The sequence below is a fragment of the Plectrocnemia conspersa genome, unplaced genomic scaffold, assembly GCF_051122295.1.
Source record: "Plectrocnemia conspersa isolate PC_06_02 unplaced genomic scaffold, ASM5112229v1 ptg000006l, whole genome shotgun sequence".
In the NCBI taxonomy this organism is placed as follows: domain Eukaryota; kingdom Metazoa; phylum Arthropoda; class Insecta; order Trichoptera; family Polycentropodidae; genus Plectrocnemia; species Plectrocnemia conspersa.
In genome coordinates this window covers 16,351,892-16,374,708 of record NW_028277170.1, presented here as the reverse complement: position 1 = coordinate 16,374,708, position 22,817 = coordinate 16,351,892, and the positions used below count along the sequence as shown (strand labels likewise).

At 29.0% G+C, this 22,817-nt stretch overlaps 1 protein-coding gene across 2 annotated transcripts in view; it reads right to left on the bottom strand.

Annotated features, from left to right (window-relative positions):
* The window catches only part of pico (ras-associated and pleckstrin homology domains-containing protein pico), a 90,382-nt gene that overhangs the window by 51,000 nt on the left and 16,565 nt on the right, over positions 1–22,817 (bottom strand). For both annotated transcript variants that reach the window (XM_088188415.1, XM_088188414.1), the window contains exon 2: positions 7,052–7,174. In XM_088188415.1, coding sequence (XP_088044541.1) covers positions 7,052–7,168 — 117 coding nt within the window. In that variant the 5' untranslated portion in view covers positions 7,169–7,174. The remainder of the gene's footprint in view (positions 1–7,051; positions 7,175–22,817) is intronic.

Sequence of the window (22,817 nt, the reverse complement as noted above, 5' to 3'; positions counted from 1 at the left end):
AACTTACAAGTTAATTGAAAATATTATTTGAATATTATTTTTAATAATATCAAAATAAACTTGAGCTGTTTAATATTGACAATAAAAGGGAATTTTTATATGGGTTCTTTGAGTACTGACTGTTTTAAATATTTCTTTACAAGTATAAGTGGATCTGTGTATTCCAGAAATAAATTTTACGAGTAAATGTGAATTAAAACATATATTTGATTGATCGCGACGTGACCATTCAATCTGCACTATGAATAAATATGAAAAAAGAGGCTTATATTTTTGTAGTAAAATTAAATATTTTTTTCAAATAGCATAATTTCAATATTATTAAGAGGAAATCGCGAAGTGCTTTGATGCTTAGAAGTAGTTGAAATGATATTTTATTATTTATTTATGTTGATTTACTAGATAGAGTTTCTTAATGCTCTTTAGTTTAAATATTTATATTATATAAAGCTATAAAAAATCAAAAATTATATGGGTTTTATTATTGTATGTTTAATAATAGTATATACATATATTCAATATTATTTAGATTTCTTACATTAAAAATAAAAAATTAATTAAATTAAAATTAATAACTTGTTTGGGTTTTTTAGTAATGTATGTGTGTTTAAGAATTAAAAAAAAGAATCCAATATTGCAAATAGTACATAAAAATTTAAAAAACTCCGTTTAAAAATCATGGAAAAAATAATATGTCAAAAATGTATTATAAAATAATAATATTAAAATAATAAAAAAATAATACGGAAACTTTTTAAAAATAAAAATAATCTTAGAAAAAATAGTGTTGATTTAAAAAATGTTTTAAAACAGAAAACATTTTTTTTTTTAAAATGAATGTTTTTTTTACATACATATATTTATAAAGAGAAAAGTAACTACTAGTCATATAATTTGATAAAATTTAAGACTTATGATTCTTGGTATTATACGAATGATTTTATATTGATTTGCTCATTGCCGTGATTCCATGACAGTTTAAGAATCTTAGGTGGAGACGTTTTTAAGATTATAGGGTAGGCTAGCACCTGGCGCAGGTGTAGCAGTACAGTACCCTCGGCAGACGCCTGCTACAGACGTTGAGCGAATTTAGCCCACGTGCAGCGCATTATACATGATTTTTTTGTGCATCAACACAATCTGGTCTTTATTGTATTGATTACAAGACATTCGCTTTAGAGAACGGTAGCAGAAGGTAGGTGGGGACCAAATATATGCACAATTATTATCAAAAAATAAATTATAAATGCGCAATTATTATCAAAAAATAAATGTCACCTCCCATATCCCATAAAAAAGTTCTGCGTTACAAAATATATACAATGGATGATGTTTATTTCAGAATACAAAGGATATTAGTAACTATTTCTGAAGTTCATTGCCAACATTTTTTCAGTTTATGGTATTAAAGCTGTTGTATTTCAATATTCAATATTCCTCTGCATAATAAACATATATACTAGTAATATACATATTTAATATATGCTGATGACACAGACGTTGAAATTAATTCTAACGATCTTAAGACAATTACAATTAAGTTGAAAAATATTTGCAAAGAATAGCGAATTATTTTAATAAAATAAAAATCCATATATAACTAAGAATATAATATTTAAAACTCTTCCATATCATAGAAGCAAGCAAATAGAGGACGAGCGTCAATGGCTTGTTGCTATTGCGACCTTAAGCCAAAGAATTACATGGCCGGTGTGAATTAATACAATTCTAAACATGGCATTAAAAATAAAGCAATAAAAATAATATTGATCACACTTTTATATACAATCCATCAAATACTTAATAGTATAATTAATGCCATCAATTAAAGAACTAAGCTACTATATTAAACTATGCATATCTTTAAAGGTGTAAATTCAATTTTCAGTAGCTTCAGTTCTCTACTAAGTAAGTAGATACATATCTTAGTGATAATATTGGTGGTCAAATGGTGTGAATTTTATAGCCAGTTAAGACGCTGGAAGAGCTGTTTATTACATATGCTAGTGTCAGTATCAGGCGGCAGTGTCAAACGGATAAGAGTCGTAGAGCCTTGAAGTGAAATTCGAGAGGCATGCTCTTTTATTTCTCGTATGTAACTGAATTAAATTGGTAAGTAATAATTATTATATATTTTAAAATGGTCCTTCGTGGAAGCTATGACATATGGGAGATCAGAAAAATTGAAACCAATTATATTAGTGTTTAGCACCACTTTCAGTGCATTTACAGGGTGACCTTTATATTGAGGTACCTTCCAATAAAATATTTTTTTAGTATGAAACCAATATAGAAAAGCATTTAAAGATTTTTTTGTGGTAATTTAATAATTGATGGCTTTTAAAAGTCTGTTTGCTATTTTGCAATTCATAAGTAATCAAATAATTGTCGCTTTGCAGATATATAAATTTTATTATTAACACTTCCACATATCCCAAACTTATTATCCATTTACTTTATTTCATTTTAACTTGATTTATTATAAAATTACTACTACTTTTATTTAATCTTATATTAAAATTAACTACTGTGAACTCTAAAATGGTTATAAACTAGTAATTTATATTTAATTTTATTAATTATAAAAAAATATTAAAATAATACGCCAATGGAAACTTTTGGAAGAATTTTTTATATTTGGCTTTATGTTGTAAAAAACCGTAAAAAATATTTTATTAATATACACCTTTTTTCAACATTTGATAATTAAGATGTTTATATTACTTCCCATTTCGTATTTTTAAAATCATATATTATAATAACACATGTATTGTAGAAACGACACCCTAACAAAACGTAGACCGTTCTTTTAAAATACAATCATATCAACATCCAAAAATTAACCGGCTTGACATTACCACGATTAACTTTAAAAAATAGCATTTATATTGTATTTTCTATTTTAAAAGTGTTAAAAAGTCAACGTACTGTATGTTTTATCACAGTTAAGGTTTAATGTTTTAAAATTAACCGTTCCTAATTTGTAGTTTTTCATAATATAAACGCATTTATAACCCGTGGCTGACCATTAATAAACGCAAGCTCACGATTCATTGCATATTCACAAACATTATATATTAAAATTGTAATTGTACATGTCCATAGTAATGAGATACGGGAGCTTGTATGTAAATGTGTATATTGTATAAATTTAGTTAAAAATTACGATTAATTATAATAATAAAAAGAAAAGTAGGAATTTAAAAATACACTAATAGAAAATATTTACATAAATAGTTTTTAAATTTTTTTTCATAGTCACATAAGTGAGAATTTTAATAAACATGAGAATTTTTCGTTTATAAAACAATATAATTTTAATCTAAGCCATGTTTCAAACCATACGAGAAAATTCCGTTTTACTACAATTTTATTAACTTGTTTATTATACCATAAAATATGACTTTAAAAATTAAGTTTATTTTGAACAAATTACTAGTGGTAATAAACATCTAAATACCAAACTGGTGTCGATCACAAAAACCGGACAAACCTGATCTAATGATCTCTTAGCCTAAATAGAATTGGTTAAAAGTAAAAAAATATACAAACATATAATTAAATGATTTATGTAACAGTGAAAAAAATGTTTTGCTAATTTTATTTTTGATATAAAATGAAGAGAATTTTCAATACGATTATACTATACGAGAAACAGCTTTGTGTGCCTATCTATATAAGTAAACCAAGTTGAATAACAGATCCTTTGCATGACTCATGCGAAGAGAGCTTCTAAAACTAGTAAGTTTAAAATCATTATATCTTAGCTTGTTATTTATTTACATTATTAATTGCACCAGTGGCGTCACTGTTGACATTTGAATAAATTTGGTTTGCAAATATTAGTTATGCTTTTTTTGTATATGTATCACTGAATAGATTGGCATGACTCGCAATGTTCCTAAAATACACCAAAATGAGAATTTCAACCACCTGCACTATTTATTGTAATTTAGAGGTCATTTAAAGGTTAGAAAGTAAAGCAACACAAAGTATTTTTCACAAAAAAATAAATACCAGCCATTAATAAAGTCCACAGCAGCACAATATTAATTTGAGTATTTTTTGGAATTTTGGTATTTAGTGTTTTTTATATTATATTTTTATTATATGCCTATGGCTATTATAAAAAAAATTATTTTGCAAAATAAAAAAGAACACAATTTGTCTGTACATCAACGATAATAAAAGTCTAATGCTTGCACTACACTCTCTGGAAGTTGTCTGAGCCGAAGTTCAACTGAAGTCGGCCGAGGTCACCGACTTCCGAGTAGCGGCCACACTGTCACAAATTTCATAAGCCGTCTGGACGGCGGCCGTGAATGACGTCCGCATGACAGCTGGCATATTTGCGAGCGATCGAAAAATGTGCCAAATAATCGCAATTCTTAAATTGTCATATTATTAAAATTACGCTACTGATAATTATAAAAGTTTGTGTGGGCACTCACCAATACAATATCAGTGAAAACTTTTCGGTCGTAAATATTCAATTTACGCAAAATCTTTGTCAGCTATTGCAAAATACCATAAGGCATAAAAATGATACTTCAGAATACGAACACCATATCCTAGAATTTGTCGCCATTGATTCTAAATAAGAATTCGTTATGGTGTGACATTTATATAAACCAATCTAGGAAAATATATAAGGATATTCGAAACGATTTTTTAACAAAATCAAGTACTACTAATTAGTTTTTAATTATTTAATTTTATATGAAAAAAAATAATAACGATATCTGATGGAAGAATATAGTATCAAAAATATAATTAATCCCTTTTAGTGCCCTAAAATATTCAAAGATGTCAGTAAGAGTCTATATATGTGGTATTATAACTTGAGCACGTGATCACGATGCAGCGCTCGTCATGCGTGTTGAGCATAGGACGCCTACGCGCTTACTGAAATTGAACCGAGTTACTCGTTCTATTTCAGTTTGCGAAAAACCATATCATTATCTCTCTCACTCTCGTCACTTAACACGCGAGAGAACGAAAGGGGAAGTATCTCACCGCTCGTGCTCGAAAGAGCAGCTCCGACTTCGGTCCTTTTGCCGATAATATTCGGAAGCGCTCGAAGCTGGCTAAGTCGACTGAATTACCCCTACCTTACCTCCCGTTTTCGGTAGCCTCGGAAAACTTCCGAGAGATTTTAGAGTGGGCAGAATCGAGCTCGACCGAAGTAACCCCGAATTAACCCACCATATTCTCCATCCTTGGCCAACCTTGGCCAACTTCCAGAGAGTATAGTGCAGGCATAAGATTTCGCAAAATAAATTCGGCTGTAAAAAAAATATAGCGAATTGTGCATGTGTTTAAACCCCCACAACACTGTAAGTCTGTGGAGGTTTAACCCCATGCAAGCAAGGAGTATTTCGCTTCACTTGGATTCCAGACAATGGAACCATATTCAGGACGCTACGAAACTTCCTAATCAAATTTTAAGGCGACTCTTACAGTATGATCAGGATTTGACAGATAATTTGACTATACATATATATATATCTTACTGTTATATTCTTATCTATTGACTCTAAGCAAATATTCTGGCATTATTAATAAAATATTACAACTATGTTAATAATAACCATATTTGGAACGACCATAATGAATTAAATAAAAGCGCACAGTTTGGTATTCGCTGAGAGTTCTGAGCACGAGGATGTGTATCCAACCACATTCATGCATATACACAAACACATTTGTAGTATATATATATATAATATATGTATGCATATTGCAAGTGCAATGAACTATAAAAAATCGTGATAATAAATAATTTATATTATGTAAAATATAGGTACATCACAAAAAGTCAATCCATGATACATATGATCAAAAAAGGATTAGACGAATAGTTATTTCTTTATAATTATAAGAAACTATGGCCTATTTCTATAAAAAAAAATTAAAGCAATTTATAAATTTAATTATTTTTAATTTTTTATAATTTTATTATATAAAAATCAAGTCTATTGTATCTATATAATAGATAGCTATTATAAAAACATTATTCAGTGTTCGCTTTTAAATGTCAAAACTATAAATATATAAATTGTACATCGAACGTAACACATTCTAAATACCAAATCGAAACGTTGCGCAAGTTGTTACTTAAAACTAATATTTACCCGATATTGTGTTACAAATGTATGCGCAAATGCATTCAGTCAATCAATATCAATAACAGGAATACGAAGCAATAGAAAAATGATACCTTAACCGCATTTTTATTTTACGCTCCGGAGATTTTTCAACGTGACATTTGTGTTTACTGTACTCTACAAATATAGTTGTAGCAATCGATTTCGATTACTCTCAAAGCATAACGCTTAAATTATATATATATATATTTATTTATATCATTAGGTAAAAAATAATTGATAATATATATTCTTGATCAGTTACCGACTCATAAATAATATATAATAAGGACTAAATGTAAATAATCAATAAGCAATTACAATATAAAGCATATACATATGTAATAATATAAACTTTATTTGTAATTTTATTTATTGTGAATTTTCTATTGACACGTTAGAAGAGAGAAGCACAACCAACAACTACTAAGTAAGTGGTTTTATTTTTAAGTGGTGAGAACAACGGTTATATTTAATGATTCCTCAATGAGATTAGGAAAAACTAGGAAATCCTAATTTGTGATAGTCGATCAAAATTATATTTGTATAATATTCACTAATTCAGATCTTACAGAAACAATAGAAATTAAAAAAAATAGAGTACGTATGGGATATGAATTCAGGCCTTTAGGTACTCGTATTATGTATAGATATATAATAATCACTGATTCTGATCTTACAGAATATATATAAATTGAAAAATACTAGTGCTTTTATATAGATCATAAAATATGAAAAATATATGTTTTACATTGATAATCTGACAATAAATTGTGATGGAGTTATACTTATTAACAATTTAATTTCTACAAAGAATCATGTCCTTGATTACTTTTTGTTATAAAATATATTTATATACTGATATTTTAAGTAAAGATTTATTTTTAAATTTAAAATCAACTTACTTCTGTCATCATTTGCAACTCGCCCATCAACTTGTTCAGCAAGTTTTCAGGATTTTCTTCGTCGTCGTCTGATGACTGTGCCATTATGTTTTCTTGATCTTTGAATGTCGCACTCATGCGAATCTGAAAATATAACACATTAAATTAGTGTGTGTATATAAACACTTACTGTATTTTATTTAATAATATTCGACTAAATTGCCACTAAATCATACACCTATTTAAGAAAATAATGGTTTAGCTCGGTTATTTATTACTACCTATGTTTATAGGTAGTAATAGATCGCCTATATTTTTTAATTCGCCTCTGAATTGCCATTCCATTGTTTTATTACATCAGATGGCTGTAAAGGTTGCCAATGTCACTGAATATTAAATTTGTTACTGTTTTTGAGATAAATGAAATATATTATGACAACAGTAATACCTTAGTAATGGCGAAATAATCACAATTTAAAAAAATTCACCAGATAATCTTTTTCTTTCCTTAACATTTCCTACATTTTTTGACACAAGCGGCTGTCAAAGTTAATAAAAATATTATAGCTTAGTTCATATTAGTCCCAGAGTAAAAATCAGAGAAACAATTATGTAAGTTTGCGATTACTGATGATAAAAATACCGTATTCAAATTTTCTTAAAGTCGCAACAGGAGGGCCTCTGCAATCGGTAGATTATATAAATCTTTATTTTAATATTTAATTAGAGAAATTAAATTTTTGTGTCATATTTTTATACAGGTTCAACATTTAAATCAGAAGCTTTATGTTTAACATAATATTATTTTTTTAATTTTTTCTTAATTTTGTTAATCATATAACGAAAAATTTATCAGTACTATTTTAGGAAGGGAATGGAAAATTCAGACTTTGCTCCTGTGGGCGCTTTTTCTTTACACATCTCTGACTAAACCATCAATAAAGTACTCTGATCAACATTTAAATGAAATTCTTCTAACAAATTTGTATTATTTCGATCGATACGGAATCGCTGACTAATGTTTTTGCAATGTATTTAGAAATATAATGGTTAAATTTAAAAAGTTGGGTCTATCTTAAAAATCTGAATTCATAAAAAAACTGTTAATGATCTATTCAATAAAAATATCTTTATCTAACTTTACACCATGTGCTAGGAAAATTTCACAATTTAATAAAACATGATGTAATGTCGCGTTCAAATGTATATATAAATATTATTATCACATACGATATTATATAAACATTTTTATCACATAATGTATTGAAAATACGCGATAAACACAAATATATCCTATATACATGTACAGCACGTTTTCAAATTCTGTTGCGTTCAAATCAAAGCTAAATCCCACGACACACTGAGCTTTCTAATCACGTATACTTTATGGTAATTTAAATATAGTAAATTACGATTTTAAATTAACATTTGGTTAAAGTATTAAATAACACGACAGTCGCTTATGTTTGTATGCTAAATATAAATTTAATGAATAGTATATACTAATCGAATTAAAGACATCTGTTTAACACGCTTTAAAGATACAATCTATAACTTAAAATTTTTATCAAACTTCAAAGTTCTATAAATGTGGCGTATAACCTACAAATTAACACAAATATTAGAGATTTTTTGGGAATCCATTATCCGTGAAGATACAGCGAAATATTTTGAGATGTTTTACTATTTAAATATTTTTTAATATCTATTTTATCCAATATCTTGAATTTAGCAGCTATTCATTTATATTATATTATAGACATTTTTAACCTTTATTTGTTGCCTTAAAAAACGATTTTCTCCTCAATTACCTTTAAAAACCTTATTAACTTTAGAGTGTTTCTCCACGGTCGAACAAGTGTCACGGTTTTTATTTTTGACCAAAATTGTGCTATTCAATCTATAGCATCCAATGTCGTAATTTTATAGAAAGGAGAATTATATAAATATTATCTCACAATAATACTATTTCGAAGATCTTTTTTATACATCCATGCTATTTTAGGTTGTAATAATTAACAAGAAGATTTATTATTTTAGTCCCCATAAATGATTGCTAATGCCTGCACTATACTCTCTGGAAGTTGGCCAAGGTTGGCCAAGGACGGAGAATATAGTGGGTTACTTCGGTTGAGTTCGGTTCTGCCCGCTCTAAAATCTCTCGGAAGTTGTCCGAGGCTACCGAGAACGGGAGGTAAAATGGGGGTAATTCAGTCGACTTGGCCAGCTTCGAGCGCTTCCGAACATTGTCGGCAAAAGGACCGAAGTCGGAGCTGCTCTTTCGAGCGCGAGCGGTGAGATACTTCCCCTTTCGCTCTCTCGCATGTTAAGTGACGAGAGTGAGAGAGATAATGATATGGTTTTTCGCAAACTGAAATAGAACGAGTAACTCGGTTCAATTTCAGTATGCGCGTAGGCGTCCTATGGTCAACACGCATGTCGAGCGCTGCATCGTGATCACGTGGTCAAGTTATAATACCACATGCTTATCGGGGACTTCAACAGACTCATACTGACATCTTTGAATATTTTAGGGCACCAAAATGGATTAATTATATTTTTGATAGTATATTTTTCTAACATATATCGTTATTATATTGTTTTATAAAATTTAAATAATTAGGAGTACTTGATTTTGTTAAAAAAAATCGTTTCGAATATCTTTATGTATTTTCTTAGATCGGTTTATATAAATGTCACACCATAACGAATTCTTATTTAGAATCGATGGCGACAAATTCTAGGATAGTCACAGATGTGTTGTTCGTATTCTGAAGTATTATTTTTATGCCTTATGAAATTTTACAAAAGCCGACAAAGATTTTGCGTAAATTGAATATTTACGACCGAAAAGTTTTCACTGATATTGTATTGGTGAGTGCCCACACAAACTTTTATAATTATCAGTAGCGTGATTTAATAATTGCGATTATTTGGCACATTTTTCGATCGCGCGCAAATATGCCAGCTGTACGTGACAGAAGCCGCCGTCTGGACGGCATATGAAATTTACAACTGAAGTCGTAGGTCTCGGCCGACTTCAGTTGTAACTTCCAGAGAGTGTAGTGCAGGTATAAAAGTTTCATTTTATAAATTCCAGATTTATTTCAACAACACGATTTTAATACGCTATTTAGATGATTCGAGCAAGTTGAAAATTTTCTAATCCATAATATTCTTGAAATTCGATTCATAATTTATCAACTGCTTTAACACAACGACTAAAACGTTCTATTTTATTGTAATTAATTTTAAAATATGAAATACGTACTTTGTATAACAAATAAAAACGAATCTAGTAAAAAAAGAATTAACGTCCGATCGGTTTACGGTGAACATAGACATTTTGGTAGGAGCTCATATTCGATAATTAAATATGGTGACTAAACGTCGATAATTTTCGTCGTTACCGTTTTCTAGATCAAAGACACTTCATAAGTGAAAGGAGGCAAATAACTACCTATTGTTTTACACTCAGGCGTTAAGGGGCAATTCGATAATATAAAATAATGTTCAAAGAGGAAAAACTCGTTAAGTAAAATCCTCAAATTACTAAAAGATAACGAATAGCAGGGCTGGCTAATATTTCAGCACAGTACTAAATATATGTATCATTTTATTAACAAATTGTGGTTTTAAGATCTCCTAACGATAATTGGCGAAACTATGTTTAATTTGTTTAACTCGCGTATTGAGAGCCTTTGCAATATGTAGTATTTCTTAAGAAATTTTAATATTGGTAAATCTAGTGTTAAAAAACAAAATTTATATTTATTTAATCCAGTGTAAAGTCTATGATAGAAAATTCATGTTTAGTTTATATTGTGTGCGCAACGTTCTCAGACATCGTTCTAATGAAAGATGTTTGCACAGTATCTCCACTAACTATGGTTAGATTTTATGGCTTACGAATTTTGCTCATCGTTCGTTTCGTAAATAAATATTGGTCATAGGTTTTATATGTATTCATAGAACAACCTATATATGTATATTGCAATATATATATACATATACCCAGGGCTTTTTTTAAAATAAAAAAGGTGCCGGAAGTCTTTTTGTCAAGCTTTTTACTAAAAATAATTATATTCAAATATCATTATAATGAAATATAAAGCACCTTTTTCTATATACAACTGTAAAATAAAATAAAAATTTTTTTATTTCCAAAGTGTTGTCCAATTCTCGTCTGACAAATATTCTCGATTCCTTTTTATAATGTTGTTGAATGAAATCTGAGACCCCACAGATCAACGTGTTTTGAAGGATCAAAAGTGGCAAAGATGATCCGACGTTTGATGAAAAAAAGTCCCGAAATTGTATTGGTCTTGAACGAAGCTCTTATTGGGGTAATAATTAGATTATTTTTGAAAACCCCTGTTCATGTTCACTTGAAAAAATAGGAATGGAATTCAGAGCGCATATCAAACGCAATATTTTCATCGGAAAAAGCATAAATTCCAAGCCAGAAATTTTCGGGTTATCCCTCAAAGAAAATCTAAAAAGAATCTATCCTAAAAATGTTTTTAAATTGTCATTTCAGTGAAATCGTATCGGAATACACTTTAGCCGGTAAATACAAATTTTTACCAGTAAAAATAAAATTTATTTGGCAGGTGCTAGTAAAATTATATGATTTCAACTTTTCATAGATACATTATTTATCTAGATGCGATGTATAAATGGTTGTATTTTTCAGTGAAGCTATATTTTCACTAGTGGAGTCCAAATATATTTTCATCAGTACATATATATTTCTACTGATATGCGCTAGTAAAATTATATGTTATTCTAAAATGAAACACAATTTGAAAGTTGCGAAACGTAAATTTTCTATCAAAGCCAAACCTAACCTGCACGAATTATTCTAATGAATGTTTAAAACTAATTAAAATGTTAAGATTTTAAAATAAAAAACTTAGGCAACTCAACTATTAAGGGAAATTTTATTTTATTTAAATTTTCCTTAACAACTTATATTTTTCCAAGTGTTATGTTTTATCGACCAAAAATCTTTTGCAGTCACCACTTCATTAGTTAATCCATATTCATTGCATTATTTGCAACAGTTTCATTGTTTTTTACCCGAAAGTTCAATTTCAGTCCAAGTTAATTAATTTATGTTTATCAAGTGAAAGATTCTGTTTTACCAAAACAGTTTCCATAGCTCAATGTAAGAAATACATCGGTAATTGTGTATATTCTTGTAGTAATCTAAAAAGCTTGTTTGCTTTCTGGTGTACAAATTTAGTATCACACCTTTTCTCAAGATTTGTTTTTAAGTTTTTAATTTCACTAACAATATCAGTTGCACATGCTTTTGTACTTGTTGTTAAGAAATTTGAGTAGCCCGTGTACAAACCACTAATACATTTTACCACAATAATTTTTAAACACTGTTATTATCAGTGGACAGTGTTCTTGTGTAATAAAATATGATCTCAATCCATATTTCAATGATGTTGCTATGTTTAAGAATATTTTTATTAGCTAGAGTACGCTCGGGATAAGGATTCCGGTTTGTTATTGTGTGCGTGAACTGTGTGGCTCAAAACAATTTCGCTCAGAATATTTAATTTTTTTATTTTAAAAGAAAAAATATGTTTATTTAACATACATACATATGAGCTAAGTTGGAAAGTTCAACGGACAATTAAAAATATATTATATAATCAAAGAAACCAGACATTGATGTCATTAATTAAATATTTGCAAAATTCAAAATCTTTCACTATTCAAAAAAAGAATAAAGTCTTTAGCTATTCTTCAAAAGCAAAAAGATATAAAATGGGGAAATAAATTATTCGCAGATTGTTTAATGGCTCGACGACTCTATTAAATCATTAGAATCCATTGAATAAATTAAAAAATTATCATTGGCGCAACGATAAGAATAATAACTTTTTTAAGCCTTACAGATCATAGTGTAAAAAAACCAACAACGTACGGATTAATGGAAAAATAATTAAAATATTTTATTCCACGGGTAAGAGGACGAATAACTTACAGTGTATATTTGAAGCCTTAATAGCAATTAAGAAATTTTGTTCTCTTAAAATTTTATTTATAAATAAAAAACAGTGGCACGAGTTTAGTGACCTACCCATGGGACAGTGGGCATATCTGGATTAAACCAATATCAACACAAAATTATTTACAATAAATCACTAGAGAAGATTGAACTTCTGTGCCACACTGCACTTTAATGACGAATACCAGCGTTGACGAATCAGCGACTGTCCTTAAAAGAGAAAGCGAGACAACGAAGTACACGCTACATCGCTTCTTCCTCTCATATACATGTACACGCACACAATAACAAACCGGCATCCTTATCCCGAGCGTTCTGGGAGCATCTACATACTCCCAGAACGCCTTTAGTTGTGCTACTCAAAACACTATAAATGTGGAAATATTTATAAATTTTTACCACCATTTCAGAGCACTATTTCCTATATCATATTACCCCACTCACTCCCAGATTTTTTTTGCTAATCTTGTAATAAACGTTAATCTGGTTTAAAATTTTTTTTTGATACTATGATTTTTAGCTGAACTAATTTATTATTTAACATTCAAAGTATATATAATAATCATGCCACAACACCATAGACTAACCATGGACATGTCATGGCGCCAGATCGGCACGTTTCAATTGTCGATCAACTCTGATGAATTTATAGCGACGAGACGATTTATATCCACCGACATATCTAAATAAATAATTGAACCAATTCATGCGGACGAGTCGACAGGACCGCTTATCAATTCGGAACAACTGCGGTTCGATTCGCGGTTCGAGACGTTTATTGTATATATCATAATGGGAATAAAGTGAGTTGGTTTAAGAAGGGATAAGTTATTCAGTAAAATATTTGAAAAAATAATCCTTATACAGGTGGCCCTCGACTTTCGAATGTTCGACTTTCGCACAATTCACTATTTCGCACATTAAAAAAAACATTTTTTTTTATTTAATTTTTTTTAAAAAACGTTCTGATAGCGGTGAATCTTTTGCTTCAATCGGACGTTCGTATGATACAAACAGGTATACGATACGTTCAATTTTGCAAAATAAAAATATAATTAAAGAATACGTTCAAAATTGTGGCAATTAAAGATATATTTCCACAATCTTTAAAGATATGTTTCCAAAAAAACACGGTAAAAAAACATAGATGAAATGGAAAAATCTTTGTCATCATGGATCGATGACCAACATCAAAAATATGTCCCTCTGAGTATTTCAATTATTCAAGCAAAAGCTCTTAATTTACACAAAGATTGGTAGGATAGATTAAAAAAATATTTTATCACAGTTTTTCAAGCAAGTAACGGTTGGTTTTACAATTTTAAAATGAGGTATTTTTTTCATAATATTAAATTTACTGAAGAATCGGTTGACGCGAATAAAGATGCTGCAAAAGAATTTATTTCCTAATTATCTAAAATTATTGAAGATGAAGAATATTCCTCTAGCCAAATATTTAATGTTGATGAGACAGGTTTATTTTGAAAAACTCTTTAACAATGAAAAATATGAATGAAGCCTTCACGCAATTTGACAAATTTTTAAATATTATGGAAGATTGTGATCCCAATGGAGAACGCATATCTCAAGTGCGTGGGGCGATCAGTAAAAACATAGCATGTTATAAAATACTATATGAAGAATAGAAAAAGAATAGTGGAAAACCGTTAACTCTTGATAACTTTTCAAAGGAAACACCCGCAAACCCCACTTAAACGTGTCTCTTAAACGCCTCTTAAACATCAAATACATATTTTAAAACACAAACAATTTCAATTTTTTTTACTTCCCTCGACTTTCGTACATTCAACATTCGCACACATTTTCAGGGACCAATTATGTGCGAGGGCCGCCTGTAAGTTTAAAAGAATCTTTGGAGAATAAAAGTGTTACTGAACAGTTTTGTTTCCGCGAAAGTCACTCGACGGCACATGAAAAATAATAATAGATTAATAGACACATTATGGCATGACGCTTTGATTCATAAATTATACAAATACAGAACTCCTGACTATCTGCTACGCTTAATACGTCCATTGTTTCACTAAATAATGAACACTCGATACCGCGTAAAATTCCATCTGAAGTTTTTCAGGATAGTATACTCGGGCCGTTCCTTTTTATCTTATATACGAACGATATTCCAAATATAAAAATATGCTATATATATATATATATATATATGTATAAATTACAATAATATTTTAAAATCTTAAATAAATATTTTGAGGGGTGGAAATTTAAAATCAACTGATTTAAAACAGAAGCAATTACTTTTACAAAACGTAAACAAACTTTGCCACCAATTATTCTAAATGAAGAGGACAATAACAACAAGTAAAAAAACAAGTGTTCAAATGAGCTTAGACCTATATTTAATGAACGCATTTTAGATTTCGCTCTAAAGGGCTTGCCGCCATTGCGGCCCTATTTAATATAAATAATTGTTTATAATTCAAATAATTCACAATAATCGTTTTTTTTAATATATATTGCTATAATTATTGTTGGAGTAATGTAATTAATGCTTAAGTAGTAAATAATTTACGCCTAATAAATATAATAAAATAAAATAAATGCATATTTGTTGAATGTTATTGAAAAGTTTCATAAGGTTGTGTGACTATAGTAAAAATAATATTACTTCGTCCATATACAACCTATAAAAAAGAAACTACTTAATGATACCATATAACTCTTGTGGAATTTTATTTGCAATAAAAGCTTCTAGCTAAAAATTGTAAGCGAAAACTAAATGAAATACAAAAATGGTTATACATTTAATATATAATAAATACAGCAGTACATTATTTTGAATCACTGTTTGAATGTAACACGATAACCTTTACGATACAATATCATACACTGAGCACAACAAAGCAATGTTTTATGTACACAAATATATCTTGCCTGTCTGCCGCAATAATAACAAACTTCAAAAGACTTTTTGCTAAAAAACAATCGAGGATAATAGTGTAATAGAGACGATCTCGCGTGACAATAATATCTGTATTAATAATAAAAATAGTATTATTGTGGATTTGTAGTATAAGCTACTTAATATTTTTAAATTTATATAGTCATAAAATATTTACATAATTTTACTTAAGAGGTATTAAGTACATTATAACATTTCAGAATCAATTAAAATTATTGATAAATGTCTTGAGAAAATTTTTTGGACGATGTTAATATTTTTAGCATATATTGTCACGAAACCATTCAAGTATATTTATTCTAGTCTCATAAAAAAATATTATTATTTGACTAATGAAATCCGGTGCCTTTTTAATATAATAGTTATACATCATATTCCAATATTCGTCTACGTGGTATGAATTCATATTAGATCATCTGTTTGATGACTGCAGCCAGCTGACATCATTTTCGAGGTCGTTTAGGACGTAGTATTCATTATTTAAAATTCGAACAAAGTAACTTGTTTGATACACGACCTATGTCAATTAACAATATGGCATTTTTTATACAATTCAATCTATACAGCCCTTTAATAAATACAATTTTTTGGGTCAATGAAAAATTAACACGCGACAGATAGTATGAGCCAATTGATTTTTAAAACGATTTACATTTTTCTATTGCATTTTAAAATATGTTCACATTCAATGGAATCAGAGCAATCTGTAATTAAATATTTAAACGATATTCTAGAATTTTACTACATTAAAATCAGCATAATTAAGAAAAATTTTAAGTTTTGGAATATCGCCAGAACCGCCCCCTTCTACTGATTTAATAAATGCAGAAATTTATAGCCAACGATTTTTTTTATTATTTTTTCAAATGCCTTCTGCATTATCTCTAAATAAAATTGGTAAAATAAAAAGGGAAAATATTCAAACATAGAATGTTTTATGACAAAAAGACTGGCAACTAATTTTTGTTAAAAAAGTTAAAGCATTATGTTTACCGTCCAGCAAAAATTTAATATATAAGACAATTAATTTATAAAGATTGCAAGGAATGTGCCGTGTGGAAAAATCTTATGTTTCAACAGCTATTTCGAATATCGACTTCTTTTTCATTTACCAAAGGAAGTTATGTGGTAGCAAATTTAATTTATAGATAAATTAAATCTGTTTACTGGCGATTAATTTGTTCAAGAAAATCTTGAAAGCGTAGCAGAAATACTTTGTCATAAAAACTTGGACACTTCCAAGTCTTATTCCATAGCTTTGGCATTGATGTTACAGATACAGCTTAACATATTTCGAGGAATTGCCAATAAATTTATTATTACCAAGGAACTGACTTCTCTAGTTTCACTAAAAGGCACGTATTTTTCACATAAATGTGATGAAACAGTAAAAATTATTTCGCTAAACTATCAGATGTTTGAAGATGTTAGTTATTCCTAAGATAAATCTAGAAAAAACAGTCTCGAATCTATCCCGAAAATATTTCTTAAAATATGTCATTTCAATAAAATCATATCAGAATACATTTTCACCAATAGATACATATTTTTACCAGTGAAAATATAAATTATTTGGCAGGTGCTAGTACAATCATACGATTTCAGCTTTTCTATATGTAGTAAAACATATATTTACACACTTATCATTATTTATTTACATCCGATATATAAATGTTACAGTGAATGTCTATTTTTTGGTAAAGTTATATTTAAAATACATTTTCACCAGTAGATATATATATTTTAACTAGCGAAAATATAATATGCTGTTCTAAAATGACTATGAAGCTCAATTTGACAGTTGCGAAATGTCCATTTGCTGTTCAAACCCAAACTTAACCTAATGAATTATTTTTTAGGTCAAGTCCAAAATACAAACTAAGCCAACTCATCTCACAGGGGAAAATAAGTGGAAGAATAAGTGCAGACAGATATCGCAGCTTACATATTGCTTCATAGTATGAATGCAATTTGATATTACACGTTTTAAAAATATGATAGCTATCTAATATAAGAGGGCTGATCAAAGTAGTTTCAAACCGAAATTTGCTCAATAAGAGCGCAAAAAAAAATATCACTTCTCAGAAGGCAAAAATTCACAACAAAAGCAATGAATTTATTAAAAAAGAAATTTTTCATTGCTGCTATTTTTTCTAAAAGTTATATTTTTTAAATATCAATGCATATACTGTTTCATATTTCATAGAAAAAATATTATTAAATTTATTATATAATTAATATTTATTACCTAATCAAATACATATATTTTATGTATACATATGATTAAATCAATAAAACAATAATGAATATATACTTCATGAAATTAAACAAAAGCTGTAGAAACTGTAAATTTTATAAATATGATTTAAAATAAATCCTATTAAATATTTATTCTTTAAATAATAGATTTAAAAGTTAAGAGATTAGAGATGTATGGGTGTATAATTATTTAAACAAAATTTTGAATTTTTTTATAATATAAATCAAAAGTAATTGCTTACAATAATTTTATTTTAATGTTGATAGTAAAAATAAATATATCATAAAAAAATTATGTATAGTTAAATAATATTATTTCTTGATTCTTGATTTAAATAAATTGTATTCACAGAATACAGATAACTTTAGAATTGCATTTAGGAAACAATACGCGGAGTTTTAATTAAATATATAATTAAGAAGAGGGAGGGGGTGAGAGGTACTAAACTTCTACCATCAAATTAATTTTTTGCTTAAAATTAGTATTTCAAAACAGTGGCTAAAAATATTGTTTATTACAAAACTATTAACGTTGATTATTTTATCACTTTTAAGAAATTCTTAAAATAATGGATAAACAATTTGATAAATTATATTAATCTGTATATTAAACTAATGAAATTTTTATAAATTTGTATCTAAGAAAGATTTCATTTTAATCATAATATATTAATTTTAAAGTCCACAGACAAGATTCAATTTTGTGATGCAACTAAAGTAAGATTAAAAAAATCGCAAGGATTAACAGAACTCGCGGATTTGAGAGCAATGAAAATTTATAATTTTCTATTTAGTCACCACCTAATTGTACAAGCAGAATTTCTTCTTTTCATATTTCCAAAAGTGAAGAATAAATATTTAACTACCTAATCAAATAATTTATTTTATGTAATTAATATCAAAATTGTATTGGAATATTAAAAAAAATCTGTTCAAATCGCTTGCTCGAGAGTTATCCAGAGCGATTAAGAATCTAAGGAGCATAAAGCATTGACAGAAAATAATAACAATATACTTAAATGCCATTTTTTTGTGTACGACCGTCCCCCGAATATGCCGTGTGTATTTTAAGCAAATACTCCCATATTTTTTGTTAAACGACAAATATTTGAGGATGCCGAAATAAAATGTGTAATAAAACTTACATTGCGAAATAATACTCTCGGATTATTAATAAGGGATTTTCTGTCATTTTTCGATACATCGCTCTCACTAACCACTTAATCTTTAAATATGTTTTGCAAAATAGAAGAATTTGCATCTTGAAAATTGTGCGAGATATGTATTTCATATATAGAGAAATTAAGTATTACACTGAAACTAAAATAACCGTATATCCGTAAAACATTATATAATAACAATAACAGCAAACTTTGTCTTAACAAAAATAAACCCCCTGCTCCAAGAACTGGACAAATTATCCCTAAACAAAAGTATGATTAGTAAAATATGAATAAAAATAAGCTATATAAATTTATTCACAACCTAGATATAACATTATACTAATATAATAATTTGAAACAATTGTATTGTTTCCTTATTGACTTGACCCTCTAAGGAGAGCAGTAAAATGCTTCTCATTCACATTAACCACATAGCAAACGATCGTTAAGTAATAAAACTATGCATTCCGTGTGCGAATTTAAAATATGCACGTGTGACAAACAATCGTTTCAACGTCGGCAGGATATTGTTGTGATTGCATAATAACATAATTCTACTTATGTAGGTTCATACACTGCGCTCAGTTAAATCGAACAAATCGGTCAATTGAACTGATTCTAACGATTAACTAGATTTGTAACATGATTTCCAACTGTTAAAACATTGGCTATGACATGATTCTATAATCAAATACTATTGTTAATCTTATAATTCAGACGCTTGTTAAACGTATTATATAATATATTATTTCATACTGTTATTTAGTTAATTAATAATATAAATTATATTTTTATTGACTGAGTTTTATGATACCATAATATAGCTTATTTGTCGAAGAAGCTCGTTTAACTGATCAGGTCAAAAAATATTATTATATATTGTAGTTATCGCAATACAAATTATTGACTTCACTGTTGACTTCACAGTTGTGTTTTTATATTACAAATATGACCACCATGACTTGACAGGTTTCCTTAATGCGTCACGATGGGCATTAAACAAACAATATCGTTGAAAACATCATTGTTTGCCGAGCTCGGTATGATGGCTCGTGCAAGAAAAGCGTTTTCAAGCGCTGACATCCTGGCCACAAGGATCAGGAATAAGAAACGCAATCGCGACTCAATAGGGCACTCTAGAGCTCGCAGATGAAAGTCATTGCGCATTGATGGGTTGTTGACTTGGCAACTTTAAAAATTGTTTCATTTGGTAGTTCCAGACAATGGAGTCATATTCGAAGAATCGCCAATTAAAGTGACAAGGGCCCCGCATAACAAACATCCCTCCTAAGTCATCTACGGAAGTATTGCTGCTTAATACCCTCCGTCTAAACCGGTGGTGGCCAACCCGTGGCGCATTGCATCCTTGCGCCACTTATGCTTTTAAAATAGGCGTCATAACTGACTCCATATTCATATTTTTAACTTAAGTACCCTTAATTCAATTCATTCAGCCTTCGGTAATGTTCAACTTTATAATTTTTTTGTTTTTCATAATTTTTTTCGCGGTGCACCGGTTAAAAACCGCTGCTATAGGTGTTGCCATTGCGCGTTCCCACTCAAATTTTTGCAAACACTCCGCTCTAGCAACACACCACGTGCTTGTCAGTAAGTTAATTCTGAGTGAGCCATCGTGGCGTGGAGTTTGAAGCGGAGTTTTTGCGAGTGTTAGGTGTACTAGCGTGCTTTTTGTATTGAGTGATTAAAAGACAGATTCAAGAATAAATATGTATTACAATTGTCGAAGCAGAGCAAAATATAGAATTCAAATCCCACATATTTGATATTGCGTGTAATATCACGTACGTACATTGGATCTATTTGTTCTTTTTCAACTTTTTAGAGCTATATATTTTTCTATGTTTTTTATAAATTCCTGTTATTTGTTATAATGCAAAAGAATATGAAGAAAAGTAGCCAAGATAGTAATAGTAAGCGCGATTTCAATGAAAAGTGGGAAAATGAATTGCTATTTATAGCACATTCATCAGGAAAACCGTTTTGCATTGTTTGTGAAGGTACTCTTTCACATAATAGAAGGCATGATCTTCAGAGACACTATCAAACACAGCATCAGACTAATATAGAAGAAAAAATGAAGCTTGTTCTTGAGTCTGAGTTACGAAAAGAATATGTAACTAAGAAAAGGGAAGAAAGCAGAAAAAGACAAAATATATTTCTTAAAGTAGGTTGTGAAGACTTGGCGATGACAGAAGCATCATATGAAATTGCTTTAGCATTGGCAAAAAAAAGAAGCCTTTTTTCTGATGGAGAAGAAATTGTTAAACCTTGTCTCCAAATATTTATCCAAAGTTTTAGAAAGAAAGGACGTAAATCAGCAACTGGAAGATGTTATTCATTCTTGTACTTTCTTTTCGCTAGCTTTGGATGAATCAACGCACATATGTGATGTTGCCCAGTTAAACATTTTTATAAGAGGAATTAATGATAATTTTAATGAATTTGAAGAACTTGCTAGTCTGAAGTCATTGCATGGTAAAACAAGAGGAACAGACATATTTGAAAATGTAAAATCATGCCTAGAAAATCTAAAATTCGATTATAGTAAACTAATCAGTGTATTTACAACTTTGCTTGAAAACTATTTATAACGTCCTGTATTAAAATATCACTGAATTATACACCAAGAGACATTGTGTGAGAAAACTTTAAATTTAAAGCATGTAATGTTACCGGTTGTGAAATGTGTGAATAAAATTAGAGCAAGAGGATTAAACAGACGAGAATTCAGAGAATACTGTGAATTGCTAGATTTGTTTTATGGTGAACTTATCCTTCAATGTGAAGTGTGCTGGCTTTCTAGAGGTCAGATTCTGAGTAGGATTTGGAAATTGAAAAATGCTATTTCTAATTTTTTGGTAAAGGAAAATGAACTACCTGATGAGAGAACTTTATTATACTGGCTATTTGATTTGGCATTTTTAGTTGACATTACTAGCTATCTTAATGATCTAAATATAAAACTACAAGATAAGAATACATTATTTTCTAGCTAAGTAAATAGCATTAGTTTATTTAAAATCAAATTAAAAATGTTCATCTCCCAGTTACAAAATGAGGATTAAAATCAATTTTCACACTTAAAAGAGCAGAGTGAACGTGCTGCGGGTAATAGCAATTTGACCAAATATAATGACAAAATCAAGATTTTGCAAGAGTCATTTGAAAGTGGTTTTCGTGATTTTTCTAAAGAAGAAAACTGTATGCTCTCATTTATAAAGCCATTTTCAGTAAGTGAACAAAATAAAATGCAGATGCTTTGTAACATGCAAATGGAATTGATTGATTTAAAAACAAATTCCTTCTTAAAAATGAAATTCGATAAGCTTTTCCCGGATCAAAATGCGTCTGACATTAATAATTTCTGGCATTCATTAC